This window comes from Equus quagga, chromosome 12 (assembly GCF_021613505.1).
Source record: "Equus quagga isolate Etosha38 chromosome 12, UCLA_HA_Equagga_1.0, whole genome shotgun sequence".
Classification (NCBI taxonomy): domain Eukaryota; kingdom Metazoa; phylum Chordata; class Mammalia; order Perissodactyla; family Equidae; genus Equus; species Equus quagga.
Genome location: NC_060278.1, coordinates 10,748,761 through 10,761,190, shown reverse-complemented (window position 1 = coordinate 10,761,190; position 12,430 = coordinate 10,748,761). Strand labels below are relative to the sequence as shown.

At 44.4% G+C, this 12,430-nt stretch overlaps 1 protein-coding gene across 19 annotated transcripts in view; it reads left to right on the top strand.

Annotated features, from left to right (window-relative positions):
• Nucleotides 1-12,430, top strand: part of KIAA1217 (KIAA1217 ortholog) — a 292,914-nt gene that overhangs the window by 234,832 nt on the left and 45,652 nt on the right. For 16 of the 19 annotated variants that reach the window (XM_046678956.1, XM_046678938.1, XM_046678947.1 and 13 more), the window contains 2 exons: nt 11,187-11,291; nt 11,796-11,845. In XM_046678956.1, coding sequence (XP_046534912.1) covers nt 11,187-11,291; nt 11,796-11,845 — 155 coding nt within the window. The remainder of the gene's footprint in view (nt 1-11,186; nt 11,292-11,795; nt 11,846-12,430) is intronic. The other 3 variants (XM_046678941.1, XM_046678946.1, XM_046678944.1) reach the window with 1 other exon arrangement.

The following is a 12,430-nucleotide window of genomic DNA, read 5'->3' as shown; positions in this document are numbered from 1 at the left end:
TGAATTGCTTTTCCATGTAGCTCTAATCATCAATCAATAAATGTTTATTGAGCTCCTCGTACGTGCTTAGCTGTGGGCTGGTTGCTTTGCAGGATACAAAGAAACTTAGATGTGGTCCCCGTGCACAACAAATGTATAGGGGGAAGACAATGACAAAACATTAAAAGCATAATATAAATGTATAAGCTATGCCACGGTTAAGGACAGGAAGCTTCTGAGCTACGAATGCCTGCTAAATAACTGTTCTGCAGGAACAGCCACAACATATGATTTCATTTGTGGGTGATGCCCAGTGATGCTCCTCTTGTCACCCTGAGAGTGACAATGTCTCCTAGTGAAGCAGAGAGAAAGGAGGCGGCCATGCCAAGTCCCTAAGGGGTAGAGTGCCCCTCCCTGAGGCTGGAGCTCCATGGGGAGATGTGTTCCCGACATCTCCAAGTCCAGCTGGAAAGTCAGGGCACGTTTTCCTCAAAAACAATGGAGAACAATGATAGGACTAATAATACATTATAGGGTAAAGAGCCTTCCGTGGGCCAGCTGGAAATCCAGCCACCGTTTATTCCAAGTTCTAAACAATGAAAGTACAAGTAAACTTTTCAATTACAAGCCTATCATAATTTGGGAACTGCTTGTACACAATTAATTCTAAAGAAGTGATTACAGACAGTAATTGCTATGAATTCAGAACTTTCCCGAACTTATGCTGGTCTGGGAGCTTTCATGAGAATGTCAAAATGGACTAGAATTTAAGGGATATACTTAAGGGAATGAATGGATATCATTTGGAGAGACAGACTGACCTTTATCCAAAATTTGCTATATTTCTACCATTCTGATGCCTATAAAAGTGACATCTGGATATGATGTTTTGCCAGTCTTAGAAGTCAAATAAGTGCTGGTAAATTAAATTATTACTTTATTCGTGAGAATATAACATCATGGTTAAGTATATTTGCTAGTCATTCCTTCAGCTGCTGAGGTCAGGCAAGAGCTGACTGATAAACAAGATACTTCACCAACTGACAAATGTGTGAAGATAGGCCTAGTCTTACACAAGGGATATTCTATCAAAAATACCAGTAGCGTGACTGTCACGAGGTCTGTGTTGCTTTAAACAAACCAATTTCTCAAAAGGGAGAGCCATCATCTGTCACTAATTAGGTGAAATTAAAATGCACCCCTGGATGACCTTTGAATATTCATGAGGTGCTGTCAATCAGATGCCTTAGGTCTAAAACCAGAAGCTAAGCCAGAGTCACCTTGATACTGTGAGATTCAGATAATCCCCTTTCCTTGACGACTAGAACCTCCTTCATTAAAGAGAAAGGGAGTAAATGCTTAGGTGCAGGCCTCCCCGAAATGTGGCCAGATCAACGCAATGCAGAGTCAGTGTGGCTGCCACCCAACCCGAAAATGGGGCTCGTCTAAGTGGCCTGACAGTCCAGCAGCTGGATAACCTGGGCTCTCGTGATGTCCAGGCCTCATTTTAACATCTTTTGTGGTTAGCTGTCCTTGTGTCTGGTGGAGAGCACAAAGAGTACACTTGTCCTTATTTGATTTTGGACTTTATTTTTCATAAATGAACTAATTCCAGTATATAGCCAGGTCTAAGCATGAATCTGAAGTTTCAAAAATTGCAAGTCTGAAAAAGTCTGTATTGCCCACAACACTCATGTAGGGCCGGCTGGTATTACCAGTAAATACCTACTCTCCCTCCTTGGCCATCTTCAGAGCTAAATGGATCTTAGAGACCGCTGTCTTCATAGCCGACTTTCCAGGAGAAACATACAGGAGACTTCCCTAAGCTCCAATGACGGGACCTTCTCTAGTCAAATGGTGTTTTCACCACTGCGCTGTCGCAGCATTTTTTTGTTTTTATAGTGCATCCCTCTGTCTTCCAACAAGCACAGTTATCTAAGAAGACAAAATTTAAAAAGAAGCACGCAAAAAAGGCCAAGTATAGGAAATGTCTTCTTTCTTTTTCGTAAGTCACCAGCTTTCGAGTCCACCCTAAGATTTTACAAATCAAAAGCAGATGGGAGTGGGGAGCTTCTTTCCAGGGCTCCCTTAGGACCACTCAAGAGACCGTCTCTCTGTAGCCTCTGACACCGTCTCTTGTTGGAAGGTAAATTACAGGCCCTGCATTCAGGTAGTCGGAACCTGAATGAACGGCTATTCATACTGGTTCGTACCTGTGCAAAAACTGAGATGTCACTTCCAGAGCATGAATAGTAAAAATTACCCTCAGGGACGAGAAAGAAAATGCAAAGTAAGTGGTTTATTAGAGCAGGGTGTGGGCTTGCCCTGGGGAGTGAAAGCTGTCGTCACCGGGAAGTGGAGGGCCTCACCCCAGACATGAGTCACCATGGGAGGCCACTCAAAGCCATGTGGGCTGAGGGTCTGCAGGAGACGTAGGTGTGCTCCCTTAGGCCTCGCTAAGCCTCAGTGTCCTTTGCTGTCAGAGTGGATGGTAACCACCACCTCTTAAGAGGTGTATGCAGTTTAAGTGAAAATGGGTGTAAAATCACTTTGTGAACTGGAAAGTTCTCTATCAATAAGAGTCTTTTTGACATAAAAGCATGAAGCCATAGCCCCTTACAGAAAGAGCAAGGCTGTTGGATCTGGCCATTTGGATCTGAGAGACTGTGTGTCCTCAGGCCTGACTTGGGACAGTATTCTGGGCAGAACAGCCTGCCCGGAAAGTAAGTTGTGAAATCGAGTAAAGGCTCCCTGGAGCATTGCCAAGGACAGCTGCTGTGCTGGGCAGAACGCTGTTGGAACCTTGGAAATCAATGACCGTGCACATTGGAGCACAGGCCTGGGTGTGGCTGAGCTTTGCCCGACCTGCCAGGCCTGTCATGCCTTTTTTGACTTCAGTCAAGATCACGGAACCAGAAAAGAATGCTGTGGGGCCTAAGGAAGTTCCCTTCAACTAGAAAATTATATGATTCTAGAATTCTATGGGGCAGGATTTCAGAAACGGTGTTTGTTGAGTGTTGGGCGTAAAAGAATGGGCACCTCTATTTAACAAAGGGTGGGAGCCCGAGGAGGCCCTGTTTCCTCTGCGGGCCAAGAGTTCATTCAGCCTTACACTGCCTGGCAAGAACTCCTCCAGCACTGGTTTCCTGTGTTTGAATTTGTTGGGACTCTGCATTGTCTCTTCCTCAGCTTCATGCACCCTTCTAGCACATGTCCACCTGACTGGCTCCTCGCCAACATTGGAGTTTCACTCAAACGCCATCAGCTCAGAGAGCCCTTTTCCCACCATTGTACTGGAAGTTGCAACACTTACACACACACACACACACACAAAATGGTATAATTAAGTAAATTTTAGAAATGTATCTGAATATATATGTGTTCATGTGTATACTTATATATACTTATATACTTCTATTTGTCTACTTATTTAGTTTGCTGTACCATTATCCTTACCCTCTAGAATGTAAATTCCACAGCCCTTGGTTTTATTCACTGCTGTAGTCCCAGCACCTGGAACTGTGCCTGGCGCACAGTTGCTGCCAGAAAAACATTTGCTGAATGAATGAAGTTGAAGGGGTACAAGGAAGCCTTGCGCATCCATATGCTTTGCAGTTATAATGTGCTTGCACATACCTTCTCTCCTTTGCCCTCATTTTCTACGTCTCTGTAGAATGACAGCCCTGAGAGACAGGGAAGGAAGTTGTTATCCTGGTTTGACGGTTGGGGAAACTGAGGCTCAGGGGCATTCGGTGATTTTTGGGTGCAGATTGATCTCCCCTTGGAGGTCCATTGCTCAACCCCAACTCAGGACATCCAAAAATGAACTCCTGTCTTCCCATCTCAAGGATGAAAATGTCATTCATCCATTACCAGGTCAAAGGCCTTGGCGTTGTCTTGATGGCTGTCTCTCACACTCCACATTTGGACAACCAGAGGACGCGGTCAGATCTATATCTGAAGCTCCCCTGACTCCAGCCATTGCTCTCGGCCTCTCGCTGCCACTCTGCTCCAAGCCACCACCACTCTCACCTGATCTGCTCCGACGGCCTCCTACCTGGTCTCCCCACCTGTCCCTGCCCACCTTCTGTCTGCTCGCAGCAGAGAAACCAGAGTGAGCCTGTTAAAATGCAAGTCCTTTCCCATCCCTCCTCAGCTCAGACCTCCACGGTGGCTCCGATCACATTCAGAGTCAAAGCCAGAGTCCTTAAAATGACCTGCAAGTAGGGAGAACACACTTCCCAGTTGGACGGGCACAGTTCCAGTTTATCCCTGTGTCCTTCTGCAATAATCAATAGCTCCCTTTCACTTTCAAAAGTATCCTGGTGTGGAAGATTAAGTTATATGATCCCCTTTAAGCCCTGACAAGGTCGACCCTCTGCTACCTTTCTGACATCATCTCCTACTACCCTCCCTTCACTTACTCTGCTCCAGGCACACTGGCCTCCCAGCTGCTCCTCCCAGCCAGCATGTTCCAGCCTTGGGTGTGTGCATCTGCTCCTCCCGTGGCCTAGAATGTTCCTTCCCTGGATAAAATACTCATGGCTTGCTGCCTCACTTCCTTTAGGTCTTTATTCAAAAGTCACTTTCTCAGTGAGGTCCTCTCTGGTCCCTATCTAAAATGTCAAATCCCCTTCTATCCCCGCTCTGGCCTTTGTTTTTCTCCTTCACATCATTAATGTCTGAGATCAATTATTCATTTTGTTTATTGTCGGTAGAACATAACCTCCACATGCACAAAAGTTTTTATCTGTTTGTTCACTTCTGTATCCCCAGTGCCTAGAGTATATCGTAGGTGCTCAATAATGCCTGTTGAATTGATGGGTGAAAGAATGGTCACATGGCTGTAAGTGAGGGAGTCAGGGCACAAATCTACGTTAATTCCCGGTGCAGTGTGTTTGCTTCCATTAAATTTTATTTAGTCTAATGCTTCTGCCCGTGCCTGGAACTCTCCTTAGAACAGTCTGTTCTACTCTCCTTCCCCTTCCCCCTCTGGCTAAATCCTACCATTCTTTTTGGCTTCATTCACAGTCTCCTCTTCAGAGGAGTTGCTCTTCCCAACTGACTGCTGTGTCTCATCATCCAGGAGCACTTGATCCCTAAGAGGACATGCATCCTGCAGAATCCAACCAGCTGTGCCCGCCCAAGCTAGGTCATCTGAAGTCTGGAGTCAAGAAGAAAGACCTTGGCATCACTTACCCCCAGTCCTATCTCATCGTTCACACTCAGTAGCGATTGTTGATTTGAATTGAAGGTGTTGGTAATCAAATGTCAGCTGAGGCATTTAGGGGACCAGCATTAGTCACTAATAAGTGAAGAACTATTTATTACAGGGAATACCATCATTGCCACAGCATTCTCTCTTCACATCCCATAAGCTCTCATTCTCTCAATGCCTTTGGTGAATTTATGAAGAAAGATTAGAAATAGCTTTTTTTCCCCCCAGATCCTTGTAAATGGGGCTCCATTTTTACCCATTTCTTTATGGGTGTCATTAAATGTGTATATCTTCATGGATTATAAGTACAACGAGAGCATTCCAGATGAGCACCTTCGCTTTGGTCATTGTCTGTTCCTAATTTGGAGAAAACCTGGTTGCCTGAAGAGAGAATTCCACACTCTTCTCCTTGAAGCATCACCAAAAAGAAGTGATATATGAGGAAATAGAAGGGACACAAAGGGGCCAATTCTTCTCATGTATTCCCCTGCTCAGTCAGTCAGAAGGCAAAGTCAGTCCAACATAGGAACGGCAAGGCCAAGAAAGAGGCCAGAAGCAAGAGAATCCACTCAGGACAGTGAAGAGAGTGTGTGGGTTCCACACACGTGCGGAGGAGGAAAATTAAAAGGAATTTCCAGACAGTATTGATGGTTGGAGATGAAGGTTGTGAGGATGCAGGTAAAGAGCTGGTTTGTGTAAAGAAGGGAACTGAAGACAACCAAAGACCGCTATACTTACAGGGGATTCTGGAGTTTCAGATCTAGACAGTAAAACCCTACCCAGGAAGACTCCAGAGTATGTCTGAAGAAGACACTGAGGATCTATAATGCCAGCTTTTGAAAAGGTTATCAGCACAGATGTTGAAGCTACAAAAGATGATGGACTGGGGTGTGACAGCCAGGAGGCCAGCTTCCCATACCGAAGTCATCTAAGGATGTCAGGGAATTTCCTGGATGCTGATAGGGAATTTATGAATGAGTAATTCAGAATTCAGAAGCAGGGAGGTTGACAGATGATTGATTGAAGTGGCAATAGGGAACATTGAACATGCCCAGTCTTCCTTCTCCATGAGCAGAGGACGGGGGTGGGGAGGAATAGCAGTCTTCAAGGTCAGGGTTATAAATAATATTTCTTCATGACCCTCTGTGTGCCCAGTCCTCACCTAGGGACTGAGAATGCAAGAAAAAGTGCAGGACATGGACATTACCCTAAGGGGCATGCGATGGTAGCAGGACGGTATTAATGCACACGAAAAATTTAGAGGGATGTATCATTGGTGGCCCCGTTGCACTTACCACCAACTCCATCAGTATCTCCTCAGTAAATCTAGATGCCTCAATGAGAAGGTAAATTCATTGGGAATTTTAGGAAGAATGTCTTTAGTTATACAACTCTTTCATCAAAAGGTTAACATTGGGCAGAAAAAGAAAGTTGATTGCTCAAAATCCTTTTTGAAGCTATACCACAAATTCAGATCATTTGAATTCCAGTGTTCTGTTGAACTCATCTGAAAACAGTGTCTTCAATTACTTTGGTCTTTTTCCTCATACCAGAGAATCAAGCCATGAGCAAACAAGGGCATAGCTTTAAACATGTCCACTATTCAATTCTGGAAAATGCCTTTGGCACTGCCAAGACTAAGGGGTTTAGTTCAATTAGATTTCTCCCTCCCCCAAAAAGCTGATTTTGTGAAAGGCAGGTGCTGCTTAAGAACAATGATACTTTATTCACTGCTGTGTCCACAGCAGCTTGCATAGCTCCTAATACATATTAAGTGCTCAAAGGTATTTGTTGATGACTCATTGTGGTCTCATTTTCTGGGTGGGAGAGAGATGACAGGCAATGAGCAAGAACCAAAAAAAGATCACAAAATATTAGAACTGGAAGTGAGTTGATCCGCCACCTAGTAAGTAGTCTCTGAATGCCAGCCCTGGTTACCATAGTTGTTACTGACTGTCCAGCACCACTAGATGTCACAGTTAGAAACTGGTTAGAAAAGTGAATGCCTCTGACTAGGGGCTAGTCACAACAGCTCAGCTGGCTGGTTTCCGCCAGCTCCTCAGCATTCCTTTTGGATATTTAAAAAACATATCCTTAGGGATTCATTATAGGGGAATTACCAGTCTCGTACTTGTTAATGGCGCTGACTTGTTTTTTAATAGCCATTAATTTACTTAGATATACAATGGTAAGGACTTAATTCAGGCTTAATGAGGCCTCGGTCAGTACAAAGGCAAGTCCCCAGTCAAAAACTGTTGAAGGTGAAAACTGGCATCGGAAAGTTCTGTCAATGGAGTTACTGGCTAAAACACATGCCCGCTAATGCGGACTTTTTTCCTTCCCTGGACTCTGAAGACAGAGAGAGGAGGCCACGAGCAGTCTGGGTCTGGCTTCATCTTCACAGACAGACCCAGGAATGCTGGTTGTAGCAGCAGGAATTCAAATTCTGGGATCAGCACTTTCCCTGGATTGGACTAGAATTTTTTATTAATATTATGCTTGGGCCCCAAGAAGATTCATTCAGCCAGGCTGTTATGGCACTAAATGACTAGTTAACCATACCTACTAATCACATAAATATGGTTTATGGAATGATATAAAATGGCTTATGAAATCACTTTTAAACCATCTTTTCAACGGTAATTATACCAGTCCTATAATACCTTAAACCAAACGATATTGGCACGAATTAGCTTAAGCATCTTTAATATTCTAACGATTATCATACAAAATTGCCTCTGCAATAAAATGACAGGGTCGTATTTAATGTCTCCTCTTTCACTGCATTTCTCTTTCTTCCCCGCTACATTAAAACATGCTTCATAGCATTTCATCATGGGAGAAGGCTGCATAAGTTTCCAGTTGCTGTAATTTAGTTAAATCATAAAATTGTTTCCAGATTACCAACCATGAAATGGAAAGACAATCTTATTTATGAATTTATAAATCAGATAATCTCCCTCAAATGAATCCTGAAACCAGAAACACTTTGATGATTAAATAGGAGGGGAAAAGTTTTTTCATTACCATGTGTCAAAAGAGTTCTATTTTTGTAAAGCAGTTTTGGCCGAGATGGTGGGACACGCGTGTGCCGTCATTGTGGCGTGTGCTGCTGCCCCGGCCACACTCGGGCCCTGCTGTTTCCTGGGCAGTGGGAGAGAATGGCTCCCCCTTGACCGTCAAGCTCAAATGTTCTGAACTTTCAAGGCTCTAACAGATCATGTCTCCTTCCTGGTGGCCTGGGCTATGGTGACATAGCCCAGAGGAGGCCACCCAGGGGCATTCAGTCCCATCCTCACAGGTACAGTGTGGACACCTGGATAGAATATAAGGTTTGGCCACAAAGCATCCAAACTCTCATCCCAGGCAGCTCTGCAACTATGTCAACACCATCTCGAGGAGTAAGGAGAATGCGATGCTATTTGGGGATGGTCTTTCTCTGCATCCTAAAACCGTTGTCTGGGGGAAGCCAAGTACCCACTGAGCCAAGGAAAATGCCAAAGACTCATATGAAACCCTCTGGATGCCAGTGTGGAGATGACTCAACCTGTGCTGTGACACTCTGCAGTTCTAACCTTGGAGATGAGTCAGCTGAAGATCAATGTCCTGAATCTGGGATGATGCAGGTGCTTAGTTTCGGTTTTTAATTCTACTGCGGTCCTTTGGTAGACCAGCTGATGAAAGCTGTGGACCAGAGAGGGCCCAGAAAGAACGCTGCTTTGGTCCTAATCAGGATTGTGCCTAGAACCAATGCTGGCACTCCTTCTGCCACTTCTTTCCCATCAGATTCTCATTTCCTCTGCAGCCGTAGATGTATCGATTTCTTACATTTCTTAATATTACTGTTTTCTGTGTGGACTTCAGTTGTCACCACACCTTCTTATCCCATACTCCAGCTTCACAAGATCCCTTAAGCCACTTCCTAACCAAAGCTGTCTAGACCCTAAAAATGTCATGCCGCTTATTTTTTTTTTTAAAGAAAGCCTTCACATTTGCCTGGGATTGAATAAGAGCAGAACACTAGTACAGCTGGAGGTAGCTCTGAATGCACCTCCACTCCTAGGGTCATGAGTTTGACTTCCAGCATTATGGGGAAGAATAGGGACACTGGACAACTTTCACGCAGTACCAGCAGGTCCCCTCGGAAGTCACTCATTTCTCAAGAGCCTATTTGTGTGGATCTGTGTTTCCCACATGGCAGGTATATGATCAACCACCACCCCAACGTTCTGAGACACCATTGCAACTCGGGTCTGATGAACTTAGGATTTCTGTTGTGTGTTTACTAACCTGTTTTCTTGATTGGAATGTCTTACTAATTTTCTCTTTGGCACATGCACCGATGGCAGAGAGGAAGCCAAGAGCACAGGTGTGACAGAAAATGCTCGAAGCTCAGAGGTTTAGCATTTGCTGCTTTGCCAGGGAACGCCTCTGTGGAGAAGCACTTCCACTCTCACTGTTCGAGATTTCTTCTTCCCATGCCATTAGAACAAAGAGATCATACTATTAATACTTAAATTGATTTTTTTCCTTAGTGGGTTTACAACCATTAACTATCCAGACTGCATGACTTATGTCCAAGACACTCGGTATTGTGACAGAACTATCCATTTTAAACTAAAGAAAATGCCTGGAATTCTGAAGTGAGAAGCTTGTCATTGTGAAATTAAGCTCAGTGTTTCACACAGCACTCAGGCTTATATTCCAAAGGCAAAATGCAAGGCCAAAAACTTGTGTATGGACAACATCACCCTTGAAAATCCTCTTGATGGCCATGAAGTTCAAGATAGAGATATAGGATCTCTCGATTACGCCAAATTAACCAGTTATTTTTCTCTAGTGAAAGAACAGACCGCCGTGATTTTTTCCATTGGGGACCAGATAAAGTAGTGGGCTAGTATTCAAAAGCCACAGTGTATGAATATGCTGTTTGTGGCACAGGAATCACCATCGCTCACACCACGAGAGGCCTGTGGGACTGAGACCCGCAGTGAAGAGTCGGGTCACTTCTCTGTCCCACGCTGATGCTAGGACTCCTGCTGATGGGGACAATGGCAGGCCAGGTGCCCACACTGTTCACACTGTTGTCCCCGCTCTCCCATTATTGCTTTTAACCACTAAGTAAGTGTAACTGAATGTCTACATGGTGACATGTGTGCTGCCCTCTGCACTTGGTCAGTAGAGGTCACTTTGTTGGGGTGGTGTTTTTATAATGTGTTGAAAAATAATGGTCATAGTTCTGTGAAACTACCATTGTCTGAGGTACAGAAATGCAAGCCTATTTCAGAAGCCAAATGAGTTGCGACATAACAGAGAGCCCTGAACAGAGAGATGAAGTATCTGTGCACAGTAACTAATTGGGAGGATTTTTCATTCACGTCTTGAGATGACCCAATTAGAGATACTCGTTTTCCTGCTTGATCCTGTCAAAGCCTGAGGTTAAAATTCCTATGACATTCGATTGAGGACACTCCACCCCAAAGTCCAACACTGATTTCAACCTTATTTTTCCTTGGTCTTTAGAGACATTCGTTTGAATTGCTCTTGGACTGTAAAACAAGAACATCTCCTTCATTTACACCAATGCCAGTCAGCAGGCTCCCAGCTGAGGAGTCCGGCTTAGAAGGGTGTGCCACCAGGCCACAGCTGGCCTAGGACACCGCTGGTGCCAGAGGTAAAACAGCGAAAGCAGGGCAGAAAGGCTCCAAAATCCATGACATGCAAACAGTTTTATTTCCAAGGGAGATGTTTTTCAGTTTTCCAGGAGGCTCTGCTGGTCTGTCCAGTATCTTTCCAGTGAGGTCATTGGGTTAATACTCAACTCTGATCATTGAATGATCACACGGAAGATTTGCAAGCTTTTCACGTTCCCTGAGCCAAGTTGGGGTGAAATAGGTGGTATCTTTTATAACCCTCATGTGATCATTCACCTAGACAAACCAGTCTGAAAGTCAACATAGATTTAACAAATAATCTTCTTGTTTTCCAGAGAGAGGATGCAAGCCATGGAGAAACAGATTGCCAGTTTAACTGGCCTTGTTCAGTCTGCGCTTTTTAAAGGGCCCATTACAAGTAATAGCAAAGATGCATCTAGGTAAAAAAAGAAAGCAAACCAATGAAAAATAATTCAGTCTGTTTCTCTTTAATCATTAAGATCATTCATTCAAATCCGTCTCCTTGTAATCATTCCAAGGCTGAAAATATTCACATCTCTATGAAGCATGGTTGGTTGGTTTGTTTTTTTCTTTCTGGTAATTCTTGGTCGAAGGTTACTCTTTGGCCCAAGAAGGGTAAATGGGCTTCCCAGTGCATGTGGCTTCGTGGACCACTGTGCAGCGCCCGCAACCTCCATCCACACGTGTCCACATCCACCATCATCTGAAAGTCGTGAGTGCTCCTCTGCTGCATTCCACCTGCAGTGTCAGATGCACACCTGGGAAGCCTTTTCCATCCTGGCCAATCGTGGTGCTGATGCTGCAATACCCTCATTGCTTAATATCATCACTAGCTGCTGCTGATTGCTTAGAATGGTGAATGGAAGGGGCAAAAAAGGGCATCTGGGAAACTATGTAGCTGACTCTCTTTTTCTTTTATCCAGCGAGAAAATGATGAAAACTGCAGCCAGTAAGAACCACACAGATAGTGCAGGTAAGTGTTCTCCGCAGCTCCAGGAGGCCTGCAGGCTACCTTTAATTAGCCCTGGCTTGTTTCCAGAAGTGTTAACCTTTCCTAGTCACCTAGGTGGTACGATTTCAGAGGCTTCTGGGGTACGTCCCTGCGCCACCACTCCTTCCCTGTTTAATGCTGGAATTCCAGATTTGTCATTAATTCGAGGGACCTCAGCCCTTCAGTCTTCATTCATTTACTTATTCATTCATTTATTCCCTTGTATGGTCATACATCCAACAAATCTTTGTGTGTCTGACACTGAGCAAGGACAGTGGGCATCATTCAGATGGGGCTGCCTGCCTCCTCGTCCTGTCAGGAAAATGGATACGGGACAAGTAATTATATGTGTGTTGAGTGTTAAGAAAAAGTACAGGATGAATGTTTAACTAACAGGTCTAGCCTAGACCAAGAGCACTTCCCTGAGGAAGTGACACAAACAGAGGCCTGAAGGAGGTATTAATCGGACTCAGGTAAGTGAAGAGGGAAAGGACAAGCTGTCGAGGTAGAGGGAGAAGCACATGCAGATACCTTGGTAGGAAACTTAGATGTAACTCTAAGTGCAAA